We start from the raw sequence: 14,031 nt of genomic DNA on the forward strand, positions 1-14,031 counted from the left end.
TAAATCAAAAATCCATAGGAAATAGATTTTCTAAACTTTTTAAAATTTTGGACGGAATTTAAAATTTCATATACAAATTATATGAAAAGCTTTATTTGTTTATGTATTCTTTAAATTTAATTATTAAATAACTTGATATGAAAACTTTCCACAACTTGAGCTTGCAAAAAAATATTTATGGATCATTTTTGTAATCTATATAAGATATTAGATTTTGTTATTACTTAATACCATTATTTTTCAATTGCGTTGTACAATATAATATATAAATATATATCAAATTATCAATAATCACCTCTATCAATCAAACTTCGTTAAACACACAAGTCAAAAAAAGAATATCTAATGTGTTTATTGAATTTTACTAAACAGATTTGCCAACCCATAAAACACCGAGACAGGTATGACACTTTTCAGGTTTAGAACTGTCCGAACGAACCATTGTCAGAATGTCAACTTTTCATTTTCCAACAATGCCTGAGTCAATGCCAAAGTCACCTGAGTTGCCGATTGACAAGTGCGCTGATAAAGCTACCGCCTTTTTTTCTAAGTTTAGCGCCACAGGTAGATTTATTCTCTTCTATTATCTACTTATGTGTTGTTCACGGTCAGTGTGCTCTTTTATGTTTGCCGAAGGACGAGAAGATCATTTTTTCTTCCTGTTCCTTGGCGATTCTTAGGACTCGTACGCGGATGATATGTCGGACGCGTAAATCATAAGTGGACCCATGTTTCCTATGATCTTAAACGAAACAGTTGATGGAAACATTTTTTTGGCTTCAGATAATAATAAAGGATAAATCAATGCTAACAATTATAACGTCGGGCTACTTTTAAATGCCCTATTATTTATTTATAATGATGTTTTCTGCTTCTGATGAACTCAACAGCTAACATTGACGACCAATGACTAGAATTAAATTGATTTTTTATAAATTTAATTTTAATATTATATAATAAACATAGGCATTCCAATAATTAACTTTTCTAAAAATATATTTCTTATTAACTTCATCAACACGATAAAATATTAGTATAATATAGTTCATTGCATAACAATTTAAATGTCGTGAACTCTTACCACATATGATATCCAATTGTTTTCAAATTGTATTTGCAAGATTAAAACTTGTATTAATTGCGATTGATTGAGATTTTTTCTATTTATTATGTAGACAAATTAATGGAATAAGCAATAGTATATATTTTATTTGTGATAAATATGATAAATATTGATATAAAATCTATATATAATAGCATACTCTGATTTTATAAAATACAACAATAATATTTTTTCGCGGCATAATCGACTAGGAATAGAAAAACAATATTTTTTATATTATATATATATATATATATTAGCACTTCATAAATATGAAGGATTAAATATATTCCTTTTAAATAAAATTATTTATTAGCAATAAATTATATTTGTATAGGTAATATCAAATAATAATTTTAGATAAAAGTAAAATATATACGTCTAATTTTTGGTATATTATACAAAATTAGTATTCTGCTTATAATTTCGATACGACACGCTTTGTTAACTTGCCCAAAAATTACACCTACTATTAAATTATTTTAAGTATATTTTTTAATAAAACACAATAATATTTGAGCAGTTTATAAATATTTAGGAGTATTTTTTTTTAATGTATTATGCATCTCGAATTAATTTAAAAAAACAGCTTTTACGGTTAAATGTATAAGTAAATTAAAGTGAGATATTATTACGTAGTCTAATGACTAAATACACTATGTTCTGATTAAAAAAACTATCGTGAAATTTCTCTTAATCTAGTCAAAAAATATTTTAAGACCTAATCTTAACAAAAAAATATTTTAATTATAAGAAGAGAATTACTAAATAAATATTTTATTTAATACAGTAAGTAAATACAATATGATTTATCCAATTACCTCACTAATTAAAAAAAAGGTTATCTACTCCTGCCCAACTAGTTAGCGTGCCTAAACTCTGTTAGTTTTGCCGCAAAAACATTATTAACTTTGTTACTTTTTTACCTTCCCAACGATTTACATTAAGAAAAACGTTTACGTATTAGTATTAGTAAACGTATGCCTATTTACTGCGATTTGAAAGCTTCTTATAATTTATTTTATTTCATAATAAAGCGGATTAATCGCGTAACTAATGGAATTGAGCTGTGCACACAACAGGTGGTTAAAATCACACAAATAAATATTTATTCCTCGGAATACCTGCCGCCGAACATTGTAAAGCTCATAATGTATATTTCACGGTTAAATTGGGTAAAGTTCTCTCTCCGTCTGGGTCGGCGCGGCTATTTTTTTGCGGTCAAAGCGGCAGAGGTCTTTTAAGGTCCAAAACTAATGAGTTTTCAACTCGTTAATCAACCAAGGTCTTCCGTTTCCTTTATTAATTAGATCAGACGGGCAGACGCCGGCGTCCGAAAAGCCAGACAAAAGCCAAAAACTATGATTTATACACGCGAAACAATGATTTATGAAATGCGGTATGAGATGGGATGCTCCATTTGGCATCGGAGGACTGAGAGTATAACTCATCTTGGGGGAGCATTAACACGAGTACTATATGTATAAGTAAAGGGCAGTGAAATGCAGCTGATATGATTGGGATGCAAGGTTTTTTATATACATTTATATTTTACCTTCACAATAATCAAGTTCAGAGTTTTTTAAATAAGTAAATATAAACTAGAGATTTTAGTTTGAAACTAATAATTATAATTAACTACAGGAAGGATAACAAACTTTAAGGTTTACCTAAATTAAATAAAGTAAAGCATAATTATCTGGATCATCTATCTCGTACAAATTAATAAAATGATTCTTAAACATTTTTCAATATTATTTAGATTTTCCAGATTTTTTTATGATCATTTTCTATTTAGGAGATATAATATTTTAATGTATATATCAGAATTATGAGAGCAAAGTAACTTTATTAAGAGTATTAACTAATTTACACGACCATCAAGATATAACTAACTTAAAAATATCAAACTTCTTTCATAATAATAGATGAGTAATGAAATAATTAAAAAATAAAACATATATTTGATTTATAAAACTATCGTCTATGTCTAAATAAAAATTATATGAATTTGCTAGTAACGAATTATTGGACCAATTATAGATTTACCAGTAAATTTTAAACTAGTTAAAATAAACAAAAATATATCTTTCTACTACATGTTTGTTTAAATTCATCAAGGCATATGCATTATTTTCTCACAGGTCACAAAAAAAAACTAGTGTTACTTTCTGTGACTTTATATGAGTTTATATTTTTTACCGTGATAATTATATGATTGAGCACGTTAGATTTTTATATAATAATTTATGGTACTTTCTTGTTCTCTAATAGTTTGGTTAGCTTTTTCTTTTGAATTAATGTTTCAAGAATTTCGGCAAATTAATGACATTCATTTTAAATATTTTAAACAATATAATTTATCCAACATAAACCGAAATTGCCTTCGATAACAGAATAGTGCAACATATGTATATTTTTACCTAAGAGTTAGCTAACATATACATAAGGTTATCGAACTTGAATAAAAACAATACTCTTATTTTCATATAGTAAATACACAAAATATAATATTTAAGAATAATAAATTAAATACAAAGTCACGATATTGAATGAAATAATTTAAAAAACATATATAAAATCACATTAATTTTTTTACTGTTAAAGTTAAATAAAATATTTTACTTAACTACATCAACTACTGAAAGTACGAGCGCCGTTAAATTAAAATAATATAGAATTAATGTACAAGTTCAATACTATATTAAAATATATTACTGAATTAATAGATCTTAAAGTTAAATATCACACAAGTTTTATAAATATGATTTTTTCAGAGAAAAAATATACTGTGATTTATTTTCATTTAAATCAGTAGTATTTTATATTTTTACAATTTTTTTTCTAATACTTTTCTAATACTGTAGAAATCAGGTATTATTTATAAAATATATTACTAAATTAATAAATCTTGAAGTTAAAAACATAAATTTGATATTTATTTATACACCTTCTAAAAATGTTTTTTATTGTAAATTGAGTACTGATTTATTTATATACACTTTTAATTTTATTGTGTTTTATTTTTGTTTGTATAAATATTTTTTTATATATATATTTTAATACCATATATCCTGATTTGATATTATTGATTTCAAATAATCATAACGTAAATGCTAGGAAATTTAATCTTTGATCAACGATTGGAATTATAATCTTCCAGACACGATAGAAATTGTAAAATATTCGGATTCATGTCAGATTAGAACCTAAATCTTTCAGGTATTAGTCATCGACTTACGCCATTGATTTATGAAGCTAATCAATAATTTTCGTCAAATAATTTTATATTGTATTTTAGTTATATATTACATAATTAAAATAAAAATAAAACACTAAAAAGTTTAAAGATTACATTGTAAAATTATTTTGTATTTTCCCCATAAGTCAAATTTATTTATTGGTTAACATTTTATTATTTATATAAAGATATTTTTATTGATATTATATTACAATTGTTTATATCAACTATTAAAAATGTAAATAGACACTGTAAGACTATAAAAATACTTACCTTTATTTTTATTGATAAAATAAAAATATTTCACTATACGTTTTTTTATTAAAAATGTATATTTTTTATAATCGTGTATTTTATTTTATGATAAACATTATCACTAAAATATTTAAATATTAAAAAATGATACTGTACGAAGGAAATTGTTTGGTACAAAAAATACATTTACAATATTTATGTTTGTGTCAAAGCGGAGGTGTTGAATTTATATTACCATTAATAAATACATATATTATTTTATTTATGGGAGACGTAAATGATTCGTATCAAATTTATTACTGCAATAAAATATGTCATCTCATATCAGTATGATCAATTTTAAATCATTGAAAATGTATGTATATGTATTCTATAGATCTTAAACATTATATTTTGATTTTAGGTTATTTAACTTTAAATATATATATAATATATTAATTTTGACGTAGTAATTTTATAATATGTACATATGTAGATACGTGTATTTAATGTTTTTTTTATTTTTTTATTTTCAAAAACTCACATTCATAAGAAGATCGGGCGATCCATGATTTTTTCCACTCATCTTCAGCTAATCAATCGATCACTTCACTTCAATGTATATCTCTTACAAATTCAAGTCGATCGCTACACAATACAGATGATCATACACACGTGGTTTTTTTTTTTGACAAGTGTCAGTTTTGCGCATTCATATTGGTCGGACGGTCTTTTCGCGCACTGTCACACGGAAGCGGAACTCGAGGAAGTGTCCGGTCACACTATGCGTCACGTGGACAGGTGTCCGGCGGATGTGCGTCGGATGGTCGTCGGCTATTGGCACTCCATCAAACGGCGCGGCTGTCAACGGAGTGCGCGAGTACTGCGGCCGCACTTGTCGAGGGCCGCGGCGGCGGGGGCGGCCCGGCCCCGGGCGCCGCCCATTTAATGGGCCTCCGATTTCGAAACGGTGGGACGCGGCGCTTGCGCAAATTTGCCTTTATTTTAACCGCTTACATATGTTAACTGCTTAACCTGTACACGGATATTTTACGAACTATAAAACTCGAAGATCATGAAAGGAGAAGAGGGTGTTTCAGAAGTAATATCTAAGATCCATACCATTTTGTGTACTGCATGGATCTAATATGAGTCATCTGCTCTTTATATACTTTATTAATGAGTTATGCTGATCAAGTGTTTCAGAGTATTTGCACAAATGCGGATTCGTTGTCTTTACAAAAGGACCAGGAGTCAATGAATTCGCTTACATTTTAAACCAAAAAAATATATTAGTTAGTAGCGTCCTCAAATATGACTACGTTGTCTGAAAGGTGTGTGATATCAGATGAAGAAAATTTTGAGGTTAGGGTGATGTTGACAGGACCTCTATCTTACAGCAACTCTCACTTTGCAGTTTCAGGCGGGTTACCATCGCATCCTTTATTCTTAGCCATTACGGCCAGGACGATAGCATTGAAGAACGCATCTCTCATATAAGCCAGACGACTTCTTAAAGACCCAAGAATGTTCTCAGCGATAGCTACGAGGAGCTGGAACAATTCGTGTAGGGCGAAGCACTCTTTTAGATTTGCGCTACTTTATTTTTTCACAAAAAATTTCGTGCTCAGTGTGTGTATAAAATGTTTGTATATCTGTGTATATAAATCAGCAACAGCTCTCGCCACGTAAAATATAGTTTGATCATTATTGCGGGAACGAAAGTTCCACACAACGAAAATTCCACACATTATGAAAAAAATGTGTTTATTTAAAAACTGAAATATCTAGAAAATACGAAACGCAACATAAACCATAAGATAAGAAACAAAAAAAAAGAAACAGTTAATATTATAAAAATACTGTATGTTAGCTGAAATCTGTAGATATTTAATGAGTTATGTAGTCTTTTATACTTCTTATTTTTCAGTTCTGAGTGATCTGATTAATGTTAATCTGGAGAAAGTTCTTTGTGTTATATTATCTTATCGTTTATGTTTTATGTTATTTTTTCATATATACCAATTTATGCATATTTCAATTTTTAAATAAACACAAATTTATTTCTAAAGACTACTGTTACATTACTTATGGGTTGTCCTATTCTACCAGAGTAAGCTAATGCATATCCACAACATAAAATATAATTAAAAGAAAAAAAAATACATACTATATTACTTTTCATCGTTTGATATATTCAATTGTAAAGTAAAGGAAAAAACTATATTACTTTTCATCGTTTGATATATTCAATTGTAAAGTATATTTTTTTAGTATTCTCAAACACTGCTTTACAGGTTGCCCGACCAAATACATAACAATCTACATATACTTATAAATATACATATATCGTGAATTTTTTTCATAAAAAAATTTTCTTTGCAAAATTTTCGTGTCCGCAATCATCTACATATGTACGGAATTTTCGTTGTTCGCAAATTTCGCTCTCCGCAATTTTCCCGTTCGCAGTTCTCAAATACTTATTAACCATTTTTTTGTTGTTGTTTAAAAACATGTTTATGGGGTAAAAGTAACATTTTAGATTAATTCATGATAATTAAATAAAGCTAGTCGAAAATAGGAACATCATATTACGATTCCAGTGCATGCAAAAATAGTTACGCTATAGGAAAAGCAGTATTAGTAGGTCCTTCCCGGGATTCGCGTGTTAAAAACTGAGATGGTAAAATATAAAATATTTTATTTTAGCCCCCACCAGCACTCGTAAACAAAAAAATATCCGAAGTGACATTTTTTAATGTCTTCTTTTGATATTTTCAAAATATTAAAATTCCCAGGATTCTCCAAATTTCAATCCCGCTGTCGGAATTGAAAAAATCCTCGAGAACAGCACTCACTATTGTGACAAAAATTAGCATAATATGACTCATTTCATCCTGACAAATATTTCATCAAAAAAATCATACCAAAAGACACTGATTCACTTAAATAATAAAAAGACATCCACGTGTATACAAATTCATTACATTTAAAAGAACCACAGTTGTGTTAAATTAAACATATTTTCTCAATTTTTCATCCATTCCACTTTTCACCATTTAGAAAAAGATGCATTTTCATGTTCTGAAAATATTAATATTTTTAAAACAAAATCTCTTTTATCATTCTTTGTAAAAATTACAATTTTAGTACCTATCGCAAATTATTCTAGATACTCTAGCCCAAACATATCCCGCAATTTACTGATAATTAAGTATCATATCAATTGTGCTAAATAATATAAAAATAATAGAAGATATTTTATAACACACGCAGTTTTTTTATCCCTTATGTAATAATTATAAATATGACTAATGTAATGAAATATTATGAAATACTATTACATCTAGTTTGCCAATATTTTTCAAGTAATCTCAATATTAAATCACGATTATTTTTTTAGTTGCCAAATATTTATAAAATCATGGTCAAAATTAGTCAATTAAATATTTATATAAACATAAAAAAATCAGTCATTGTATTTTATTAAATATGTATTTACCTATAAAGAATGCGACCCACATGTTTAGTGCATTTGCTTCGCAGAGTCAACGTTAACCCCATCTATTGTAGCATTTCCATACTAAAAAATAAATTATTATATTTTTATATACAAACGAAACAATCAATATTTTGTAAAATAAACGATTTATTTTTTTAATGTATAAAATAAAATTCACAATAATTAAAGTTATAAAAATCACATTTAAATCTAATTATAATTAATTTACACATATAAGGTCAGAAAATATAATTTATAAATATTTCTTAATAAAATCACACTATTTATAATTTTGCTGCTTTTAGGCAAACCTATTTTTATTTTTACGTATTTTTATGGCACAATGGGCAATCTAGTAAATTCAGTTAAAATTATTATTAAGGCACTTATTTTCCAACCTTGTATAAAAATAATACAAAAAAAAAACAATAATGAAAGCACATTGCTTGCTAAGCGTCCGATGAACAATAAATATGTACACGTACGAAAAATTCGTAGTAAAAAAAACAAACACATCGTTAACGACTTTTCCGCTCGTTAATGATTAATGGCCGAGTTTTGTCTCAAAATGTTTAAACTAGCAATCATCACTGACCCATGGCTAAAGGCTGACTCATCATGTAATGGTGTTGGAACATGTAGTTCTCCTTGGTGGCGCACTGAAAGCCCATCGGGTTAGCGTAAGGATAATACGGCGGAAATCCATCCTTGCACGTATAATAATTTGATTTATTATAATAAAACGAGTCTTTCAATCCAGAATCGGCTTGCAGAACTTGCGTTTGCGGGAATTCGTATTGAGGCACACGATCCGGAGCTGGACTGCAAGTGTCGCTCTTGAAACTGGGCTCTGGAGTTGAGGATTCTGCGCTTTTCACGCTAGCTGATTTTTTATTTTTTCTGGTGGTCGAGTTGTGCGTTTTGACGTGTTTGGCTAAATGATCCGATCTCATGAATCTCTTCGAGCATTGGTTGCACGCGAAGCGTTTTTCTCCCGTGTGGGTTCGCAAGTGGCGCTGGAGCTCGTCGGATCTGGTGAATCTCTTGCCGCAAAAGAGCCAATTGCATATGAAGGGGCGCTCTCCGGTGTGCCAGCGAAGATGAGCTTTGAGGTGAGACGTTTTTCCGTATATTTTTCCGCATCCCGGTATGTGGCAAAGATGCTCTCTCTTGGTTTTGTCTTTTGTGTATGATGGAGAGTAGCCGGCAGCTTCTGTGAGGCAGTTTGGACATCTACATCTGGCGCAGCGTCTTTGAGCAGCCGGAGATAAGGCTACTCTCGGTGGGATTGACGATGGCATCGAGACTGGTACAGAAGCTGGAGATGTCCATTGACTAGGAGACCAATTTCTTAAAGCTGGATTGGTAGAAGACGCCGATGGAAAATCGCAAACGGCTCCGCAACCCATTCCTCCCATATAGGACATCTAAAATAAAACATAAAGAACAACATTATTACAATTTTAATAATACATAATGCGGCAGGGGAATTTGTCAATTTTTAAAATAAGCAAATTAGTCGTACAATAAAATAAATAAATAAAACGTTGAGAATGTCTATAGATACTGTTCTTCAATGCTAATAATGTATTCGCTAATATATTATGAACTCAATTTTTTAAATATTGAAAAATTAATATACATATCTATTGCTACAACATGTAGCTACTTACCCAGGTTAATCATAAATTATGATGAAAAATACTAAAATATGTTTGTGCATTGTAGGTATACCTTATATGCTCAATTATTTATTTTATATTGATATACACTTTATTTAAAATATAAATTTAATAAAACAAAATTTATTAATAATTAAGATTAGGTGAAAAGTAAAAATATGGCTTAAACTAAAATTACCAGATCTTAAAATAAATCTGCTCTAACTTAAGAGTTAAATAAGTCCACCAAATAAATTTAAGTATAATTCGCAGGAATCGCAAATAAAATTCCAGTAAAATTAAAAATAAAAATCCGCCTAGATATAAATTTCAAGACTAAAAAAATACATTTCTGAGGAAAATGTGGTACCATAGTAAACCTTTTTAAAAAATAATTATTACCCTTGAATTTTAAAAAAATAAAAAAAATCATAATTCCACATTACTTTTATTATCAAAAAACGTTTTATTGTACAATTAAAAGATTATTAATGTTTAATAGTTTGTCGAATTAATACATTTATATACAATAAATACACTTGAATTCTCAGGTTACATATTATAAAATATTTTTTTAATTATAAAATATTCTTTTAAAATCTATGGATTCAAAATTAAAATAAAAATGATTTTAAACGATTTAATTTTTATTATTTAAGAAAATATTATATAGGTATTTCCATTTTATATAATATTTTAATTGAAAATCATATTTTTTTAATTAACATAAAATATACAATACATAGAAAATGAAAAGCTTAGATCAAATAAAATATTATGCTAATCTTTTTTATTTCGTAATAGCATATATCAGTATAATTTATAGTTATGTAAAATTTTCTATTACATATAGTAATATATATTTATTTTTTAATACATAAAATATATTTTTTAATAATGTGAAAATACTGATACTGATATAAATATCACGCGTGCCACCCCAATATTATTAATTATTAAGATTAATATTATTTCTATAGGCACTATAAATACATAGTATTAAAACGTTTATAATATAATTATAACCCTACCTGTTGATGAGGAGCAGTTTGTCCATATTGAACTCCGTAGCAGTGTTGACTCATAGAAATGCAGTCCATTTTCAAGATGAAAATGCTTTTCAACCGCACACGATATATAATTAACACTTAATAACAGTCATTATATCACTACCGAAAAACAGTTCCAAAAATGTCCGAATTAAATATTAACACGTTGCGTAATAATACGAGTCAGATTCGTATTGATTTGCTCGAAAATCGTAAGGACAGTCGAGAGAGTTTTTAATTACAGGCGACGGTGCTATCGCTCCAAGACGTTTTTAATAACTGCCTTCGAGTGTCTAACGACCGGTTCGGAGTACGGGTCAGGTGAAGGGGAGGGGTACGGTGACGAGGGGGGTCAGGGTCCCACTGCCTGGGGGTCCATAAGGCACGGGGGTTGGACCAAGCCAGGTCCCTGAAAACTCTCAATGCTCAGGTAACAGTCACCGCGAAGGGACCTTACCTTTCTCGTCGTTTTTATAATATAATAGGGTACAGGTAAGTCGCAGGATCTGCGATGCGAATTTAGCCATTGTTGATGGAAACTTTTGAGAACATTCATTTTTAATATAAAGTATATATTTTATAATATAAGTTTTTATATTAAAATGTAATTGACCTAGTGTTATACAATCTTATATTCCCAAATTAATTGAAACTATAGTATCTAGCGCCTCTTAGCAATTTTTTTCAATAATCCTCAAGAATTTTAATAATGTAATATATGTTAAAGCTTTTCTTAACTACGGCATCATTTTTATACACTGATTATAGTAAGGCATATGATAAAGTTAATTACCTTTTAAAATTTAGCTGATTATCAGATAAAAAATAAATGATCATGCTTTTTATAATTTTAATGCAACGAGTGGTGTACCTTAATAATTTAGGTCATATACTTAATTATTTAGATGTATGAATTAGTCAACAATTTTAATATATTCTTTAAAATTATAACCAATCAATAAATGACAAATAATTAAATGTTAAAGATTTACAAGTAATTATTCATTACACAATCTTATATTTAAATCACCTAATATTATAGTTTAAAATAAAAAAAATACTTATTACTAACAAAGCTAAAAAATGCTAGGTTTTTTTTATTGATTGATTTATTGTTACACTAAATTTATTATATTTTTCATTCCAAAGATAATCTTACTAAGATTCAAGATGAGCAATGTTGTCAAGTTGACTAATATCCGAAAGACCTGGGTTTGACTATTATGTGGATCCTACTGTTTTGAAATTTCTTTCGTGTCAGTAAGATCAGAATTACTAATTATTATATACATAATTTTAACCCTGACGATTATTGTAGATTAGTTTTTCTAGATGTTCCTAATTCATGGATGAATATCGTGATGAGTAATTAAAATTAAGTCGAGCTAAGCCAAGCGTAATACTAAGCCACAATAATAGTTTAATCGTTTGTGATCGTTTTTTTAATATTTCGATTTAGTTAAGATTGATAGTATTTCATAAAATGACATGCATTTTTCTGGACAAATTCAAGATCTCTGTTTAGAATCTGCGTCAAAAGCAATAAAATCAGCAGTGGAAACTTGTGAATTATTAACTTTTTGACAATAACTATACAAGAAGTAACAAAAATAATCTTGCGGAATTTTTTCAACTAAGTACCGAAAAACTCTTGATCGGGTAATTAAAATCACCAATTTCTTATCAAAATTATTAAATATTCTTTGGCTTTTTATATGATTATATAAATGATGTGATATCAGGAATGCTTTGAAAATATATTGATTTCTCTTAGAAAATCTTTAAAGTTATATGAGGTAAAGAAAGATCTAAAAATATTATCCACATACGTCATTTAGGCTTATATATAAAACAAAACCTTAGGATGTCTACCTTAGAAAGATGACAACCATAAGTATTCTACAACAAAACAAAAATACAATAAAGGTATGAAGATCATTTAATAATATTTGTGAATTAAATATAAAAGATGGCTATACAAAGCTCGAATTTATGCCTGTGTGTCCGAGATTACTTCGAGAAAGAATGAATAACATCTACTTTATAATTAAAAGTATATATGTATGTTTTATATAATTAACCTCGAATTCCCAAACAAATAATTTTACTATGATGATAGAGCATATAACTAATTCAGAAAAGCAACAGTACTAAGCAGGTTCAGAAAAATGAACAGAAGCGTGAGAAAAGTGCTCCTCAACAATGAGGGCTCGGTACGAATTGCGAAATATGGCTTTTGTGTTGCTTTGGCTGCTGAAAGAGCAGCGATAATGGAGGATCATAATGAGCAATCATTGCTCACAATTCGGACTTCGGCTGGTCGTAAATCTCTATCTTTCTCTCTCTGTCGTTCGAAGCAGACCTGTTGCCGATTAACAGCGGGACGCATTCGTCTCAACAAAGCTTCCGAAGCGGCCCTCGGCTTTTGCCTCAAACGGCGCCCTAAATCCATCAAACGGAATCCATTGTGATGATACCTGTTAATTTTTCAAAATACCTCAACTTTTATGAGGGTATTCCTTTCACGTTCGACGATCTTGTCCTACACGTGTAATTTCTTTTAAGAGTTTTTTTATTCCATTTTAGAATTCCATATATGTGCGTATGAGATGAAACACATACTACATTAGCTTTGGCAAATGTGGTCATATATTATTTTTTTCAATATTTTTTTTAATCGAAATATAGTAATTCTTACCCACTGAAATGTATTTACTGTAATATTAAATACCATTATTACTGCAATGCGTTATTATGTAAAATCATCATTCGTTTATATGGATTAACCAATATGTACCAATGAGTGTCAATATATTTCAAACATTTTAAAACACATTATATTTTCTTTAACAAATATTGTACTAAATTGGGTGCCACAATTAATGAATTATAAAATTGCTTTTTTTGACCTTGAAAGCAATTTAAAAAATGTTGTATTATTAACTGAATTGTATGTTGAGTGAGAATCGAGAATCTTCTCTCACTTATAATAGTCGTATAACATTTAATATATACAATATATTATATGTTAATTTTTGGATACACTGTTATTAAATTATTTTGTTTGATACAATTTCACAGCAAAACTTTGATATCAAATATCGCATTCTATCGAAACATTATTTATGACTCAATAAAATAGTTAGAGCTTTTATAACCATTTTATAGCATTTTTTACATTTTTATTCATGGCTTTAGGAGAAATTCCAGCAAAGGACCGTTTAATTTATATTTTTCTTGTC

General features: G+C 28.5%; 2 protein-coding genes across 3 annotated transcripts in view; both read right to left on the bottom strand.

Moving 5' to 3' along the window:
- Sp1 (transcription factor Sp8) overlaps nt 1-5,436 on the bottom strand; it is a 157,629-nt gene extending 152,193 nt beyond the window's left edge. For both annotated transcript variants that reach the window (XM_088204133.1, XM_088204131.1), the window contains exon 1: nt 5,122-5,436. The gene's annotated coding sequence lies outside the window, so the exon portion shown is untranslated. The remainder of the gene's footprint in view (nt 1-5,121) is intronic.
- A 2,890-nt stretch (nt 5,437-8,326) lies between these two features.
- Nucleotides 8,327-11,046, bottom strand: LOC148226330 (uncharacterized). Its single transcript, XM_088204134.1, has 2 exons — nt 10,772-11,046; nt 8,327-9,506 (listed from the first exon to the last, which is right to left on the bottom strand). The coding sequence occupies exons 1-2, from the start codon at nt 10,838-10,840 to the stop codon at nt 8,667-8,669; spliced, it is 909 nt and encodes a 302-aa protein (XP_088060260.1). The 5' UTR covers nt 10,841-11,046; the 3' UTR covers nt 8,327-8,666.
- Between the last annotated feature and the right edge of the window lie 2,985 nt (nt 11,047-14,031).

This window comes from Plectrocnemia conspersa, unplaced genomic scaffold (genome assembly GCF_051122295.1).
Source record: "Plectrocnemia conspersa isolate PC_06_02 unplaced genomic scaffold, ASM5112229v1 ptg000014l, whole genome shotgun sequence".
In the NCBI taxonomy this organism is placed as follows: Eukaryota; Metazoa; Arthropoda; class Insecta; order Trichoptera; family Polycentropodidae; genus Plectrocnemia; species Plectrocnemia conspersa.